Source organism: Coloeus monedula (genome assembly GCF_965178545.1).
Source record: "Coloeus monedula genome assembly, chromosome: 3".
Taxonomy (NCBI): domain Eukaryota; kingdom Metazoa; phylum Chordata; class Aves; order Passeriformes; family Corvidae; genus Coloeus; species Coloeus monedula.
Window position 1 is genome coordinate 51,799,116 of NC_138783.1, and position 14,955 is coordinate 51,814,070.

The 14,955-nt window shown below is 43.7% G+C and overlaps 1 protein-coding gene across 1 annotated transcript; it reads left to right on the plus strand.

The window, feature by feature from the left end:
* Nucleotides 1-14,341: 14,341 nt before the first annotated feature.
* SERTM1 (serine rich and transmembrane domain containing 1) lies at nucleotides 14,342-14,665 on the plus strand (the record flags this gene model as incomplete). The annotated part of the gene is made up of 1 exon (XM_082278744.1): nucleotides 14,342-14,665. The coding sequence occupies one exon, from the start codon at nucleotides 14,342-14,344 to the stop codon at nucleotides 14,663-14,665; it is 324 nt and encodes a 107-aa protein (XP_082134870.1).
* Between the last annotated feature and the right edge of the window lie 290 nt (nucleotides 14,666-14,955).

A 14,955-nucleotide genomic window follows, 5' to 3' on the forward strand; every position in this document is an offset into this window, starting at 1 on the left:
ATGAAAAATCAGAGCACAGCTGCAAAAACAAATTCTCACATATTGCCTAAATACTTGTATATTTTTGTACCTGAACAAGCTAGCTAGGATGATATAACCTAACCTACATTGCATATGTTGAGATTGTGAGACATACTGGATAGATCTGGCTCTGACTTCTCAGTTTCTTCCAGAGCCAAGGATTACTAGTGACTATGCCTGATGCTGTGAGGTAAGTACATTTATCAGTAGGAAGCACTTAGGAATTTCCTCATTACTCAGTGGACTAGGCTTTGAGCTTAAATCCACAAAAGTAATACAAGTCCAAGCAATCATAGTTTGTTTCCTTTAGAAAGCACTGATTTTTTTTCTGGCCAGTGCTAGCAACAGCATGCCTTGCTTAGCAGCCATTTCACCTCTGTTGCATTTGCCTTTCCTTCTGTTCTTCTCCCTTCTTGACCTTGGGGAAATTTTTGCTGTCTGTTCCAGGTTGCAATTCCACTGCTGGAATAATTGAACTGTAACAGAAATCTTTCCATTGACTTCTTTCTTTTTTTCAAGATTCAAACACTTTTCTTTACCACTTTTGGTTCTCTTATCTCCTTAGAGTTTTGTACCTGGGACCTTATCTATATGCAAAATCAACATTGAGAACTTCAATACTTCAATGCACCATCTGTCTCTGTTTATATCCAGTGACATCCCAGACACAGAGCTTGTACCAGAAAGTCTCTACCTCTAGTCTGCATATGCAAATAAGAAAGGATATAGCAAATTCTCAGTATTTTTTTTAAATGGTTCCAGCAGGACTATTCACCTCTAATCTAACCATTGCCAGTAGTGTAGTAGGTGTCTACAATATTTCTTCCCCCGCGCTTTCAACAGGTTTTTTTGTGCTATTTCCACAGAAGCTAATGTTATCAGCAAGTTCACTGTCAAATGTGCCCTTTTCTGCAGCGGCTGCAAGCTGAAGTGAGCCAGTGGTCTGCGTCCAGGTTAGAAATATCATACCACTGACTGATACTCTATTCTTTTTTTGTTCATATGCCATGCATGTGACTTTCCACTCTGAAAAGCCAAACCTAAACAAAAAAAATCCCAAACTCATGAAAACATTGATTTCCTTTTTCATAGGTGAAATATGGAACACTTTGCCACTCGAAAGTAAAACCCATCTCTTGTATGTCACTGCACTCACTGGTTATTATCAAGGAGAAATACGGTTCATTTTTGGGAATGATTTTTCCTTTAAGCTTTTTCTTTTACCTACTTATTCATATGTCTTGTTCCTCCAAGACTGACTGTTTCATGACATTCCAAGGTACTCTTCTACTGAAACTGTGTAGACCGCATCAAAGAAAGCACATCTCACAGAAGTGCCTCCGCAGCACATTATGGACTGCACAGCTCCCTAAGAGCAATTTAAAATGAAGAACAACCTTTTCCAGCATCCTTTCAGAACTGCACATGGACATTAGCCAGACACAAGACTGAGCTGCAGAGGGTGCATTAAACTCCCCATCTGCTCTTCACAGTGCTCATTGCTGATGTCTAACCCACAGTAAAGTCATTTGGCCAAAAAAAGCCATAGTGGATGAGACAAGCATACTAGAAGCCAGCTGAACCCTTCCTTCCTCAGTGTCCATGGAAGGAAATGTGTCTGATCCAGCCAACATTTTTCTCAATATTTCATTTCAGAGCATGTGATATCTGTAGGTAAATTATTCTCTAAGTGAACTAGGGAAGCCAGGTTTTGTTCTCATTTACACTACCTTATTATCTCAGTTGGTCTTAGCACAACTATTAATTCACTCCAGTGTACATGATGTCAGAATATCCCTGAGGGTCTCAGCAGCCAGCTGAGAACTTGGCAGAGTTTTAGAAAGACACCTGCAAGTTTCCACTTTCCAGGAAACTGCTTTTCTAACCCACTCCCTCGCTATGTCCAGTTCCCGTTAAGGTGCCACGATCTGACCCCTCTGCAGACGCTTTGTTCCAAAGGAGCCCCCATTTCCCATGGGCTGCTCTGCCGGGTGGGATACAGACTTAACATGGGATTTTTTTGGAAAGGACCAGCCTGGGCTACTCCTTTCAGGGGTGCATGCTGTACGACAGCCATGGGACGGTAAGAGCCAGGTGTTGATGCGGGTTTGTACGATACCCGGTGACTTCCATCCCCTAACGCCAACGAGGTGGGGGCTTCGCCCCACTTCCAGGTGAGCGCAGAGCCTCGCCCGGGCTCTCACACAGAGGGTGCACTCGGCCGGCCCCAGTCCCTGCCCCAGCACAGACCGCCCCCGCCCGCCGCGGCCCCGCAGCCCGGCCCGGCACCGGCACCGGGGCGGGGGGCGGCGGGGACGGGCGAGGGGCGGGCCGGGGGCGGTGCTGCCTCCGCGGCCGCGCGGGACGGCAGCGGGAGCCGGGCCCGGGGCCGCGCAGGGGGAGCGGGGAGCGGAGCTGCCCCAGCGGGGCGGCTGCGGGCAGGAAGGTGCCGCACTGCCGCTTGCGCCTGAGCCGGAGCATCCCGAGCCGGAGCATCCCGGCGGCGTCAGCCGTCTGCCTTTTCGAGGGAGGTCGAAACTCCGGGTGTGGGGTGGTTTTTTCTCCCCCTGCCCGTCAGCCGGTGCGCGTTGTTCGTGCCCTCGGTGCGAGCGGAGCCTCGGCGGGCACGGCTGCCCGGCGGCCGAGCGCTGTTGCTGTTCCCGCAGCGCCGGGGCCGCTCGCTCCCGCTGTCCGGCACCGAGCGGCACCGCGCCGGCTGAGGCGGGTCCCCGGCGGGTCCCCGGCGGGTTTGGGAAGCTGCTGGGCGCCCTGGAACAGGTCCCGCCGTGCCTCGCCCGTGCTGCTGCTCCGAAGGGGCATCTTCAGCGGTTTGCCTGTCCTGTGCTGGAACCAGGGGCGTTCGATTTTCACAAGCGTTTAACCGAGGTACGTGTTTTTTGGCCTGTGCTTGATCGTTCACAAACGTAATTTGGAAAGAACCTGTTTTTAGTCTCACTCACTTCGCGGATTGTCAGAGTGCTTGAATTGAACGAGCGCTTCTTGGGTTTGGAGAAATTGCTTTCGGCAGAGGCAAAAAGGGGAACGCTCTCGGAGAGCGTGGGGACAGCACGGGGCCGCACAGCTTCTGGAAGGAGGGATGCGGAGAGAAGGGAGGCACGGGCTGGTTTCTTTTGCTGAAAGATGCTGCAGCCCAGGGGTGTGATAGTGCCGACCATTGGGTCATCACTGTTCAAGCAAATTCTTGGCTCAGCGGGCATAAGCACACACTGGAACCCGTGTGCTCTTTCACATTGTTTGCGGAAAGATGACGAGGAAAGAATTGCTCCCTCTGCAAATAAATTGTAGCATGCCTATCCAATATAGCTGGAGAAGAGCTGAGCTTAGACAGCACAGCGTGGAAAAAAACCCAGGATGGATGCACAAAACTGTGCCCTTTGCAAACACTTTATGTCTGCCTAAAAGCTGCAGGCTGTTTCAACATCATCTTGCTAGATGTAATAAAGTTTGGAACAGAAATCAAGTGAAGCAAACTCTTCCTACCCTTGCAAATGCTAAACAGTTAGAGGAAAATTGCAAAAATAGTGGTAAAGGGCTGACAATTTGCCAGCTGATTAACGTTTATGTAAGCAAAGACAATTAGGAATGCATTCTAGCTATTATTAAATTTAATTCTTAGCCAATTATAGCAGAATGGGAGAAAGATGAATAGGAGAAATGTGTAAAATCTGGACCATATAAGATGCATATAGTGCTGGCAGTTTTATTATGATAAGAGATCCAGCTGGAGTGTCAATGTCTGTTTCCTTGTGATTTTGCTTTTTACAGTCATTTTGGACCCACTCTAACTTTCCTGTGCCTGAACAGACCAAAACAAAAGGCAACATGAAACCAACCAGCTGCCTTCTCTCTGCTGTTATGCCTAGAAGGGCTTGTTCCCCTTAGGGATGGCTGCTGGTTGTAGGTGTGTACTGGTTGCCTTTTTTTCCCCACCTCTTCCTCGGACTGGGTCATCCCTATCACCCAAGGTGGGGGAAGGAGAGGCACCCCTGCCTCCCTCGTGTTTCCCCAGCTCTCCTGTGCTCTGGTGCACAGTCTGGCCTGCCTGCAGACTGCTACTTGCTCTATCCACTACCTGTGCTTTGCTGTCAACAGGATACATACTGGAGGACCTGGAACTGCTGGGGAAGGGGTCTTGGGCTAGTTCAGCATCCAGGTCTAATCTAGTACTATCACCATGTATGTGTTTGAATATATTTGGCTTGGGAAGTTATTGCCATGAGCACTTTGTTAACCTTTTCAGATGTAAAAGGCTGAACTGGGATAGTTCACCTCTGCCAGGTGTGTCTGTTCATAATTGGGTCTTACTGGTGCAGTGCAAATTACAAGTTGTATTCTGTAAATTCCCCATCAGAGGCAGGAAGCAGCGGAGCCTTTCCTCCTTGCATCCCATCTACGCAGAAGCAGAAGAGGAATTATCTCAACAACAGAGTACATTCAGAAGTTGCTGAAAAATCCAATGTTTCTGATAGGTCTGAGACTTGGAATCTAAATACTAAAAAGTCGATGTATTTTCTCCTCTACCTGCTGCACTCTTTTGCAAGCACTCCTCCCCCTGTGTCTTCATGACTGTGGGTGCCTCCTTTTCCGGGCTTGTGCAGAGGAAATCCTGTTACGACATAGTCGATCCATGGCACTGCTGCAAAACCCACTTCTTAGCCTGCCACTTCGTCTGCATCTCCCCTCTTTGTCCTTCTGCTGCTCCCTTTTTCCCCCTGCATCGGACATGTCAGCCACAGGCTTTCACTGTCCTTGACAGTCTCCCCGTACATGATGTACCAACTCTCCTGCTTTCCCAAGACATACCCCTAGGCTTTGATCAGCCTATGCTCTCAGCATCTTTCTCCCTCAAGCCATCATTGTATTCCTCTGAGCTCCACCTTGTGCTTAGTTGTAGCTTCATATAGGCACCTTGTCCATCATTCCTTTATTTTCCTTGGAATGTCCCAGCACACTCGCTTTGGTTCGATGCCTTCAGCAGCCCTCTGGTGAGATGCTAAGACAAGCCCTCACCCGTGCTGCCACCATCCCCGCCACTGGAATTACTCTTGCTCTGGATTTGAGCACAACAGTGTCCTCTAAAGCTAGGACATCTGAGAGTCAGTTGTTGAAGCGATCACTCTATCTAGCACCAGCAGAAGCTCTTCTTCCATAGCGTACATTATCCTCACTTCCTCTTTTTTGGCATTTCAGGTGCAACCCTGCCCCCTTATGCTTGCACGGCACAGCGTGGCTTGCTGCAACTCCCTTTGCAATCGTGTTGTCTCTTTGCCTGAGTTGTTGCAGGCTGTTTTGCAAACACGGACTGTATGTGAATATTAGGCACACAAATATGCCACGGTTTCTTTGTCAAGGGAGGGCATGCATGCAGCCTGTGTCGGTAAAATAAGGAATGGTGTGAGGATAGGGATCTTCTCTGTTACAGCAGTGGGGGGAAACAGAGAATCAAAGGCAAAGGCTGTTTTCTTACTTTTCTTGCTAAAGCATGCTGAGGTATCCAGGTTGGGAAGCAGAGTTACAGTGAGTGGAGTTACTGTGATAGCACATCTGTGCCTAAAACTCCCTTAAGTGTACAGTATGTAGCTGGTGCTGCATCTGTGGTTTTTTGGAGAGAAAAAAAATCTGAAAATGATGCATTAACAGAAATTTCTGTTGAACCAAGTGTAAAAAATTGTGTCCTAGCTTTATATTGTGACAAGATTCCTAAGAAGGTTGAAATGAAATCTGCTTGACATTTTTGGGTGTGATATGGATTTATAAAATTTGCAATTTATAAAATGTGTGATTTATACAAGTTGTTTTTATAAAATATATTGAAATCAGTATGTCAGCTGAATTTTGCAATAGAAAAATGTTTTCTTATTGTTCAGGACTCTGCTTCCTGGGTCACAGCTTCGTTAGTTAAGGACCAGTAACCCCACTGACTAGCAAAGTTATAGGGCACTTACTGTTCAGCAGAGCTCCTTGCTGAAGTCTGCCCAGAGGTCTGCCAATACAGGAGTGGATGTGCCCCCATGGAGTGTGGAAGGCTCTCAGGTGTGTGCAGCCATGGCATTGGCATCGGGCCGGATGCTGTGCTGCAGCACTGGGAGAGACAATAGACACTTGAGGTCCATTCAGTTCCAGACTTAGCCATACTTTCTCCTAAAACTCTATTCCTTGTAGATGAAGGGGATATGTTTGATATTTTTGAGGGGTTTTCCCCGTTTACCTGGAGCTGAAGCTGAGGGTCTAAGCACTGAAAGTTTTTTGTTTCACACATGAATGTGATGGAAAATGAAAGCAAGCTCTGGTAACAAGGACTGCTTGCCCTGGGGCTTGATATTTTAACTGGTAGGCTTTGGTCTGAGTCAATGATGTGCAGGAGCTGAAGCACTGCCCCATGAGAAGTGTGGTGGCTTCAGGAAGGGCGAAGACAGTGCACAGCCCTCCACTGCACTGGCCATTTGGCCCCAGCTTTGAAGTCCAGTGCTGGTCTGCTTGTGGCAAATACAAAAGGTGGTTATCAGGAGCCCATGTGAAGAGTCAGGCGTGAGGTAGCAAAGCTTGATTAACTTTTGTTTGTTCTGAGATTAATTACATCACCACTATGCCCCACACACACATGCTGCATGGCATCTCCTGAGAAGCTTATCAGTAGTGTTAGTGGGATGCTCAACACAGCCATTTGCAGCCTCCAAAAGAAGGGGTAGCAGGAATTGGATGACTCAACCATGAAAGGAGGCAACAAGGCACAAGCACTTGAAATACTTCGTATACTTGTTCCACTGAGGAAAATGGGTTGTAATGGAATTCTCATTTCTCATTAGGCAGCCTTTCTACACTACACTAAATTTTATATTCAAACAAAACTTCCAAATCTGAGGTTGCAAGAAATCAAACAAGAAGTCATTACACAAAATGCAGAAGTTAGGGATTCCTGACACTTGCTGGTTTCTCCTCTTCCCTGGCTAACCTTGCCCTGGACCTCCTTTCCAGCTAGGCACCCAGGGTCTGTTACTTTGACAGTCACACCTTAGTGGCTGTTTTTGACTGCAGAAGTCAATTACCAAGATTTACAGCTACTATGGGCAACCAAATGGCTGTGTGAACCTTCACGTTTTCTCTGCCTGATCACCCACTGTCATTAAACTTCAGGAGCTCAAACCAGTTTGAGGTTTCTGCCTGGGTTGAATTTGGCTGAGAGTGGCAACAAAAGTTATTCAGGGTGGCAATAAGACAAATAAATTTTGGACCGGACACCAAGAAATCAAATACGACCCATCATTATGGTCAGCAAAGAGTAGGCTGTTGAGTTTTGAGTGGGTTTTTTTCAGCAACCTGTGATTTTTCACAGGAAATTAAAAAAAAAAAAAAAGGGAAATAAATATTTTTAACAAACCAGCACAGGAAGGAGACTGATTTCCTTGGTGATTGTGTGTCCTTTGGGTGCGATTCAAATTGATGATCTCATGGGAGGCAGGACCAGGAGGGCCCCATTTTCCCACCTGAGGTCCCAGATGTACAGCAGTGAGATTCCTTACCCCTTTCCACATCCTGAGAGATACAGGGAGCAGATAGGTCCCTGCTCCTCACACATCTTACTGGCACAGTGAATGAATACACTCTTTGGGCCAAATCCTTCTGTGGCCTACTGCTGCAGCTGAAATGGTGAAAACAGCTGTGGAGGGCATTGGAGTGGTACAAGAGGATGAAGGACTGTGGGATACAACTGTGATGCCGAGGGGTCTTCTCAAGATAAGCTTGTTGATGTTCTGGTCCAAATATTTCTCTGTTCTTCAAAGATAATTGAAAGCTCACCCATCCCCTTCTCACTGTGTACACTTTCCATTTGAATATGAATGCCTGCACTTAGGAAGCCTCGAGGGTGTCTTGTGTTTTTCACTTCATGTTTAATCAGCTCAAAATTTGGTTGGCTCTGTTCCCCTTGCCTTGCTGGAGATTGTGGCACTCTTGTATTGAATGAAGGACTAAATGGGCAAAATCAGTGCTCTGTGTATATGGGGGGAGATGGACTAACAAAAATTCTCCCAAGACAAAAGAGCAAAATCATTTATCTTTGCCTTGGTTGAAGATACAGCCCTGTTGCAGAGATCTACGCTTCTTTCCCCCACGATAAAGGGGAGGGAAAGGGTCTCTGCTACAAGCAGACAAAACTGAGGGGCATAGGGTAGAGCTCTTGGCTGTGTGAGGCACATTTGCTAGAGAGAAGATATACAGGGGCTGTTGTATCCCCTCTGAATCCTGTACTACACCTGCCTCAGCCGCAGAAGCAGTTCTGGGCAAGGTGACAAGGGTGCACACCCTCACATCTAGAGCATATGCTGGGTCCATCTCTTGGGCAGCTGACTTAGACCTGCAGCTTCCTACCTGTCCTGCACAAAGAGATGGTCAAGAAGCTGTCTGACTCCCTTTGCGTGGAACATTAGTATAGTCAATGTTATCAAAACATTTGGATTTCAGCAATACTGTCTTTTAACAGCTGCACTAGATAATTTTCTTTATTGAATTTGGGGAGGCTTAAACCGTAAGTGATTCAGTGACTGAAGGGATGAAAGCAGCACAACAATGCATTAACATCCATCCCCAGAGATCTGCTTCTCTAACGCAGTCAAACCAAATGTGCTGAAGGGGCAGAGCTCTAAGATGTACAATGATTGTGAAAGTGTCTTTTCTCCCCCAGAGAGGAAAATCCTTTTGAAAGTGGCCCCTCTTTTGCTTTAATCTGCATCATCTGGGATTGTTTCTTCATACACAAGAAATTTAATTTATTTTACTAAAAACAGTTCAGGGGCTGTGTTTTAATTTTAGATATTGAATGCACGTAGCACACAAAATTCTTCTAGCTATTCTTGTGCATATAATATACTCAGTTTGGGTATTTCAGGTATGTGAAAACTTAAACTGCAGATAGCCAGAAATAAAGAGAATGAATAAAGTGAGATCCAAAAGACCTGATTCCTGGCAGGAGTCTTTAGGGTATAATGTGAAATGAATTGGAGAGCAGATACTGTGCTCTAGTGCTTAAAAAGGTGTGAGGGAACAGATGTCTGTCTTGGTCCTGGAGCCCATTGCAGAACAAAAGAAAGGTGTTATCAAAGCCTGTCTGTAAAGCAGAGTTCAGGATCATGGTTTTGATACGGTACATGCCGTGCTGTAACTGGGCAGCAGAAGGATGTTGTTAGCAGGAATAAAATACAAGCCAGGATTCCAGTTGGTTTTGTTTTGTCTGAAATTTCTGGCAGTAAGGGCAGTCAAAATTCAGGACTTGTCCTTCCTTTATTTTATTATAATTGTAGTTATTACTAAACTCTTCTGCTTTTATTTGCTCTTTTATAGGGGCTTTTCTCAGCATGCAGTCCCTTTAGATTCAGGCGTGATCACCAACCACATCTTCCGCATTGGACAATCGGCTTCTATTTCCATATCTTCTTCCTGCTTGTAAGTATTTTATTCTTTCTCATTTTTCTTTTACTTTTAAAGACCAGATTTAACTCACAGGTTTTAGGTCTGATCCCAGGTCACAACATCTTTGCTTTACGTTGATAAGAATGACTCTATAATCAGCAGATCCATGGGAAATGTAAATTAGAGAATCATTGGAGCCTATCTGAATCAATCTAAGTATCCTTATGGCTCTGAGAGTTTCCTTTTTACAGCCCCACACAAACCCCCAAACAAATTATAACTTGATTTTAACCTGCAACCAAGCCATCTGGGCACTTGTCTTCTTAGATTTTCAAAGACATAAATTTAAATCATATTAAATCATAATAAAAAATGAAATTAGATCATAAATTAAAAGGAAAACTTTGCTTGTGGCAGGAAATAGTTCTTCTTTTCCTTCTGTGCTCTATTTTATTGAGTCAGTTGGCTATTGATCCTGTTTCCCAGGCAGAGTGGGAAAGGGATTCTCTGCTCCTGGAAGGTCCATCTCTAATGGGAAAAAGAAGCATCCTACTTACTTGTGGTCTTTTAATCAACAAAGGCATGTATCCAAGAAGAAGAAGTATTAAGAATAATATTCTTGGTAAACTGCAAGCTCGATGTCATTCTTTGCCTTTCCTACCTACCTTTTCAATGGAACAAAATGTTGCTTTTTTCTTTTTTTCTGTCTAGAGCTACTGTCTTATTTAGTTGCATGATGTTAAACTGCTACATTTTTCCAGTCTAGAGCATATTACCTTTCAGGCTGAAGTGTTCCTGGTATGTAAAATTCACTCAGCCCTTTAGTATGAGCTTGCAAACATGCTTTTGTATGTTTGGCATTAAATGCTTTGTGTTACATGTTTGCTGGAAGGGCAATATTAGTAATATAGGAAGGAAATAAATGTAGAAAACAAAGACGGTGAGGGGGAAGATGAAAGAATTAAACCAGGAGCTCCCTGGCCTTCATACATATATCAGTCTAGTCAAAACTTGCTGCCAGTTTTTGGAACCAATCACTGTGTCAGCAGAACTGGAGGGGTGACACATATTTAGGGATGAGTAGGTCTTATCTTAGAACTGGCATCACCATATCACCTGGGAACCTGCACAATCTTCCTCCTGCTCTTCCTGCCCTGTTAACAGAATATTGAAATTAGGCCAGACAAGGGACCTCTCTGTTGTGACTATGCTAAAGGCAAATTAAGATCTCATCTGTTAGATGTTTACAATAAGGGCTGTCCAGGATACCTTCTACCTGTAAAGAAAGTTCATAGGAGATTGAGACAAAACGTTAGTTTATGTAATACAAAAATGCTGATTTTCTTTCATGTCAGTTTGTCTCTCTGCTTAATATTTTGAAGACTCTGAAACAGCCAAGGTATTTCTCAGCTTGTAGTCACAAAAATACAGGAAGAACCAAGAAAACAAAGTGCCTTTCTGTGGCTGATAAACTCACAAGAATTTGAGTCTACCAGACTTATCTTTGCTGCCTGTTCCTCAAATTTTAGGGTTTCAGTGGTGTGAGTACACACCATTAAATTATATCTGACTGAGCCTGGAGAAGAAGAGTTGTTGCATCAAGATATGTGAAGAAATACAATACAGACAGTAAAGCATTTACAACACTGGGACTATGAGAAAGCTCTGTTCATGCCATCCTGGAGAGTGTTGCAGTCTCATTTAATATTCACTTTAGTCTGAACTGGGAGATGGCTACTGTCTTAGCAGTGCTAAAGATTAAATTACACATGTTACATATAATTTGGCACTTGGGGCATATGCTAATTGTGAGGGCTCTGCTCCTGACCACATCTGCATTTTCTTACAAAATTGATTTTTTGGCATGTTCCATCAGATATGCAAGTAGTGGATAGCTTTGGCATGGCTGCCCAGGCGTGGTACTGCCTGGGACCTGGGGCTGGCCTCTTACACAGTGATGCCTTGCCTGATCCCTCACCTGCCCAGTTTGCCCTTCTTCTGGTGAATGCCACCTTGCCTATCTCCCACTTACCATGGGATAAGAGGAAATATGAAAAACTCCAACTAAGCCTGCCTACAGTATCTGCCAAGTTGGCTTACCCCTGGAATAAGAGTGGTTGTCTTCACCTGCAAAAGGTTACTTATACCAAAGACATGAATGGAGAAACAATGCACAGCTGGAAGAATATACCTAAATAGTGGCTCTGATTCAAAAGGCAGGATGTACAAATGACACCAAGTGTCTAGGAGAGCCTTTCCTTTTGTGCCAACCCTCATATTTGAGGACCAGAGCAGCAGGACAAGGTTTTGCTCTTTTGTGCATCTAAAACCAGCAGAGTGTGGAGGTAGTCTGTGCCTTTTGGAACAAATTGTCTTACTGAAATCTTTGAATTGTTTTACTGAAATTTTTGTGCATCTTTTAGGCAGATTGTCCATCAGAGTAGCAAGGCTGTGTAAAAATGGAGCAATAGCAGCAGGAAAACTCAGCCATTGTCAGAAAGGCAGAGTATGATCTGGAGCTTTCAACCGTGAGACTGCACTCCATACTCAGGAAGCCTCCTCAAATCACACAACCCTGTCCCGGCATTGCAGAGGTGCCTTTGACAAAGTAATCCAGATCCAGCTACACCCCAAAATCTGAGTCCCCAGCAGACAGGTGCCAGTTCTCCTGTCCCAGGAGCTTTCAAGAGTGGTTAGTTGGAAAGCCTTCTCCAGTCAGACAGTTAGAGTTCCTCTCCATCTGTAGTCATTCAAGAACAACACTTGAAATTCATTCTTTGCCTTACACCAACTCAGCTTTCCAAAAACAGATGAGGGAAAGGCAGGGACCACTACAGAATGTGAAAACTTTGCCTCCTTAGTTAATTTCCTGGGTCAGTTTACAGCTCTCAGAAAGACAACAGGGTTATTGCAGTTAGCCAGCTTTGCCATTGTACTTTGAAGTCAGTGACAAAATTCCCAGTCGTTTTTTGGAACTAGGGTTGGGCTAAATGTTACGATGTTGTTGTATTTAGTTTTCAGGAATGCAAAGAAAACCCAATTACCTGGCAAGAAGGTGAAGCTGACATCTGACTCTCTGGGGCTTATTCCTTCAAGAAGATCAGGGTAAGAGTGACAAACAGTTCATGGCACTTACCTTCTTCTCCCAGTAGAAGCAGGAACCTGAGCTGAAGTTGTAGCTGTGGTGCACTGAACGAACTACTTGTGGCTTCATTTGGAATAAGAGTTTACAGTCTCTCTGATCTCACTACAAAATACTCATTTAAAAAATAGCCTGGGTGATGTTGTAGGACCCGTAAATGCTTTGATTTACCAAAACACTCACATCTCTGCTTAACAGAGGTTCTGATTAGTCCTACGTAATACTATAATTTTCCACTAACTTCAAAAAAAGTCCCAAAAAGTTCCAAAGTTGTTCTTTGTACCAGGGCCAAGTGCTAATAGTAAAAGTAGAATGTAATATATTTCAAATTTGTGAAAAAATTAAAGGCTTTCAACTTCTGCCATGTTAAAGAATTCATGTGAATTAATTCCTTAAGTAATTATAGAGCAATTCAATTAATAATGGATCTGGAGTAATTAAGAATAAACATCTTCTATATCAAAGCCTATCTTTTAAAAAGGATAAATTAGCTATAACACACTTAACTACTTTCAGAACATGAAAGGAACACATATTGTTCCATTAGTTAATTTTGTATCACTAAATTAAAGACAGTTCAAAAGGAGTATAATCTCATAAGGCTCTCTCTTTGTTCAGTCTGGTGTGACTTATTTCATGAGGTACAACAAATACTGTTTCCTGTGGGGCTAAATACTATTAGAGTTATAAAATGGCTTTAGTTTAGTATATTTTATGCATCACTATGAGTTATACACCACAAGGGTAGGAATATTTTTATCTGGTATTTGCAGATGCAGTTCTGTACTCCTGCATATCTGTAGGCTATTGGGATGCTTGATTAAGACCACCAAAAGCTCCACTATAAAACAACAAACACAATAAATAAACAATAAAACAACATCTGGGATGTAACCTTTTCTCCATAGCCCTTAGATAGCCCTGTCATGCTTGCTGGGCTGGCAGGGCTGCCCATTCCTGGGGGTTTTGCTTGTAGGTGTCAGAAGGTGCATCACTTCACTGAAACATGCCTGACATTGAGATCCCCATGGCAGAATTACAGCGAGGTGCATTTTGATATTTGAAACCATTCAAAACATTTTCTAAGTATACAGTAAGAAAGTAGGTCTGGTAGATTTTCTAATTCTGGGTACCTCTGGCAAGACACTGTGGAGTAGGTGGCTAATGCATTCATCATCGACTGTGATGTTGAGTGGCTTTGCTCTTCTAGGTTGAGGAGCTGAAGTCTTGGGAGGGGGTTTCATTCCTCGACTAGATTTTTTTCACAAGATAAATTTGGATTCCAGCATTTCTGTCCCATATAAAGTACATTTTTGATTGTGCTGTTCTGCAATAAAAACAACTCCTGGTTGGGAAGAGTCAATTTTAATTCTTTAGGATTCAGTAGGATTTCTCCTAATCCCTGCAATTTGGAAAATTGAGATAGAAAGATAATTGCTAGCTAATTCTCTAGGAATTGCATCTTCGAGCTAAGAAATGTAACTCCTAAGAGCTAAATTCTATTGAGTGCACATTATCTGCTAGTAAATTAATCATGCTTGCTTTTTTTTTCTTTTTTCCCTTGCAGTTCTGAAGGATATAATCTTAAATTGTGCTGGGCTTGAGCAGTAAAGGATAAATTCATTCACTGGCTGACTTGTCATCTCACCATTGTGATGGAAAAATGTTCGCTTTAAAGAAACCCTTTTCCTGCTACTAAAACTGCCCTTGAAATACAAGATCTGTTGTGATTTTTAAAACACAAACCCAGTAATGTCAGAACCCGACCCTTCATCTGGATTTGTGGGAAACATGGAAAACGGGACTTTTCTGGAGCTGTATCCCACATCCCTTTCAACTTCAGTGGATTCATCACCTGGCCGTTTATCCAACGTCTATGTCTATGTTTCTATATTCCTTAGTCTCTTAGCTTTTCTCCTTTTGCTACTGATCATTGCACTTCAGAGGCTGAAAAACATAATTTCTTCCAGTTCCTCATACCCTGAATACAATAGCGATGCTGGAAGTTCGTTCACTAATTTAGAGGTTTGCAGTATTTCTTCCCAGCGCTCTGCTCTCTCAAACCTTTCTTCATGAAAAGAAATGAAAGGAAACATACGAGGAATGGAAGAGCTTTGTCTAGTTTCTTGGGAAGGTAGTGCATGTAACATTTGCCTTAGGAGACTATTATCAAGAGGTGTTTTTAAAAGTTTCCTTATTTTTTTCCCCTTTCCTTTTCTAGTCTCCATTTCCCCTTTGACTAATTTTCATTTTTGACAACGGATAATGACACCTGACCATAATTTTTTGCCTGTAATAGTGATGCTGTCTCTTTCTCACACATATGTGGTGTTCATTAAGAGTATTCCTGCCAAATTGTAACACAG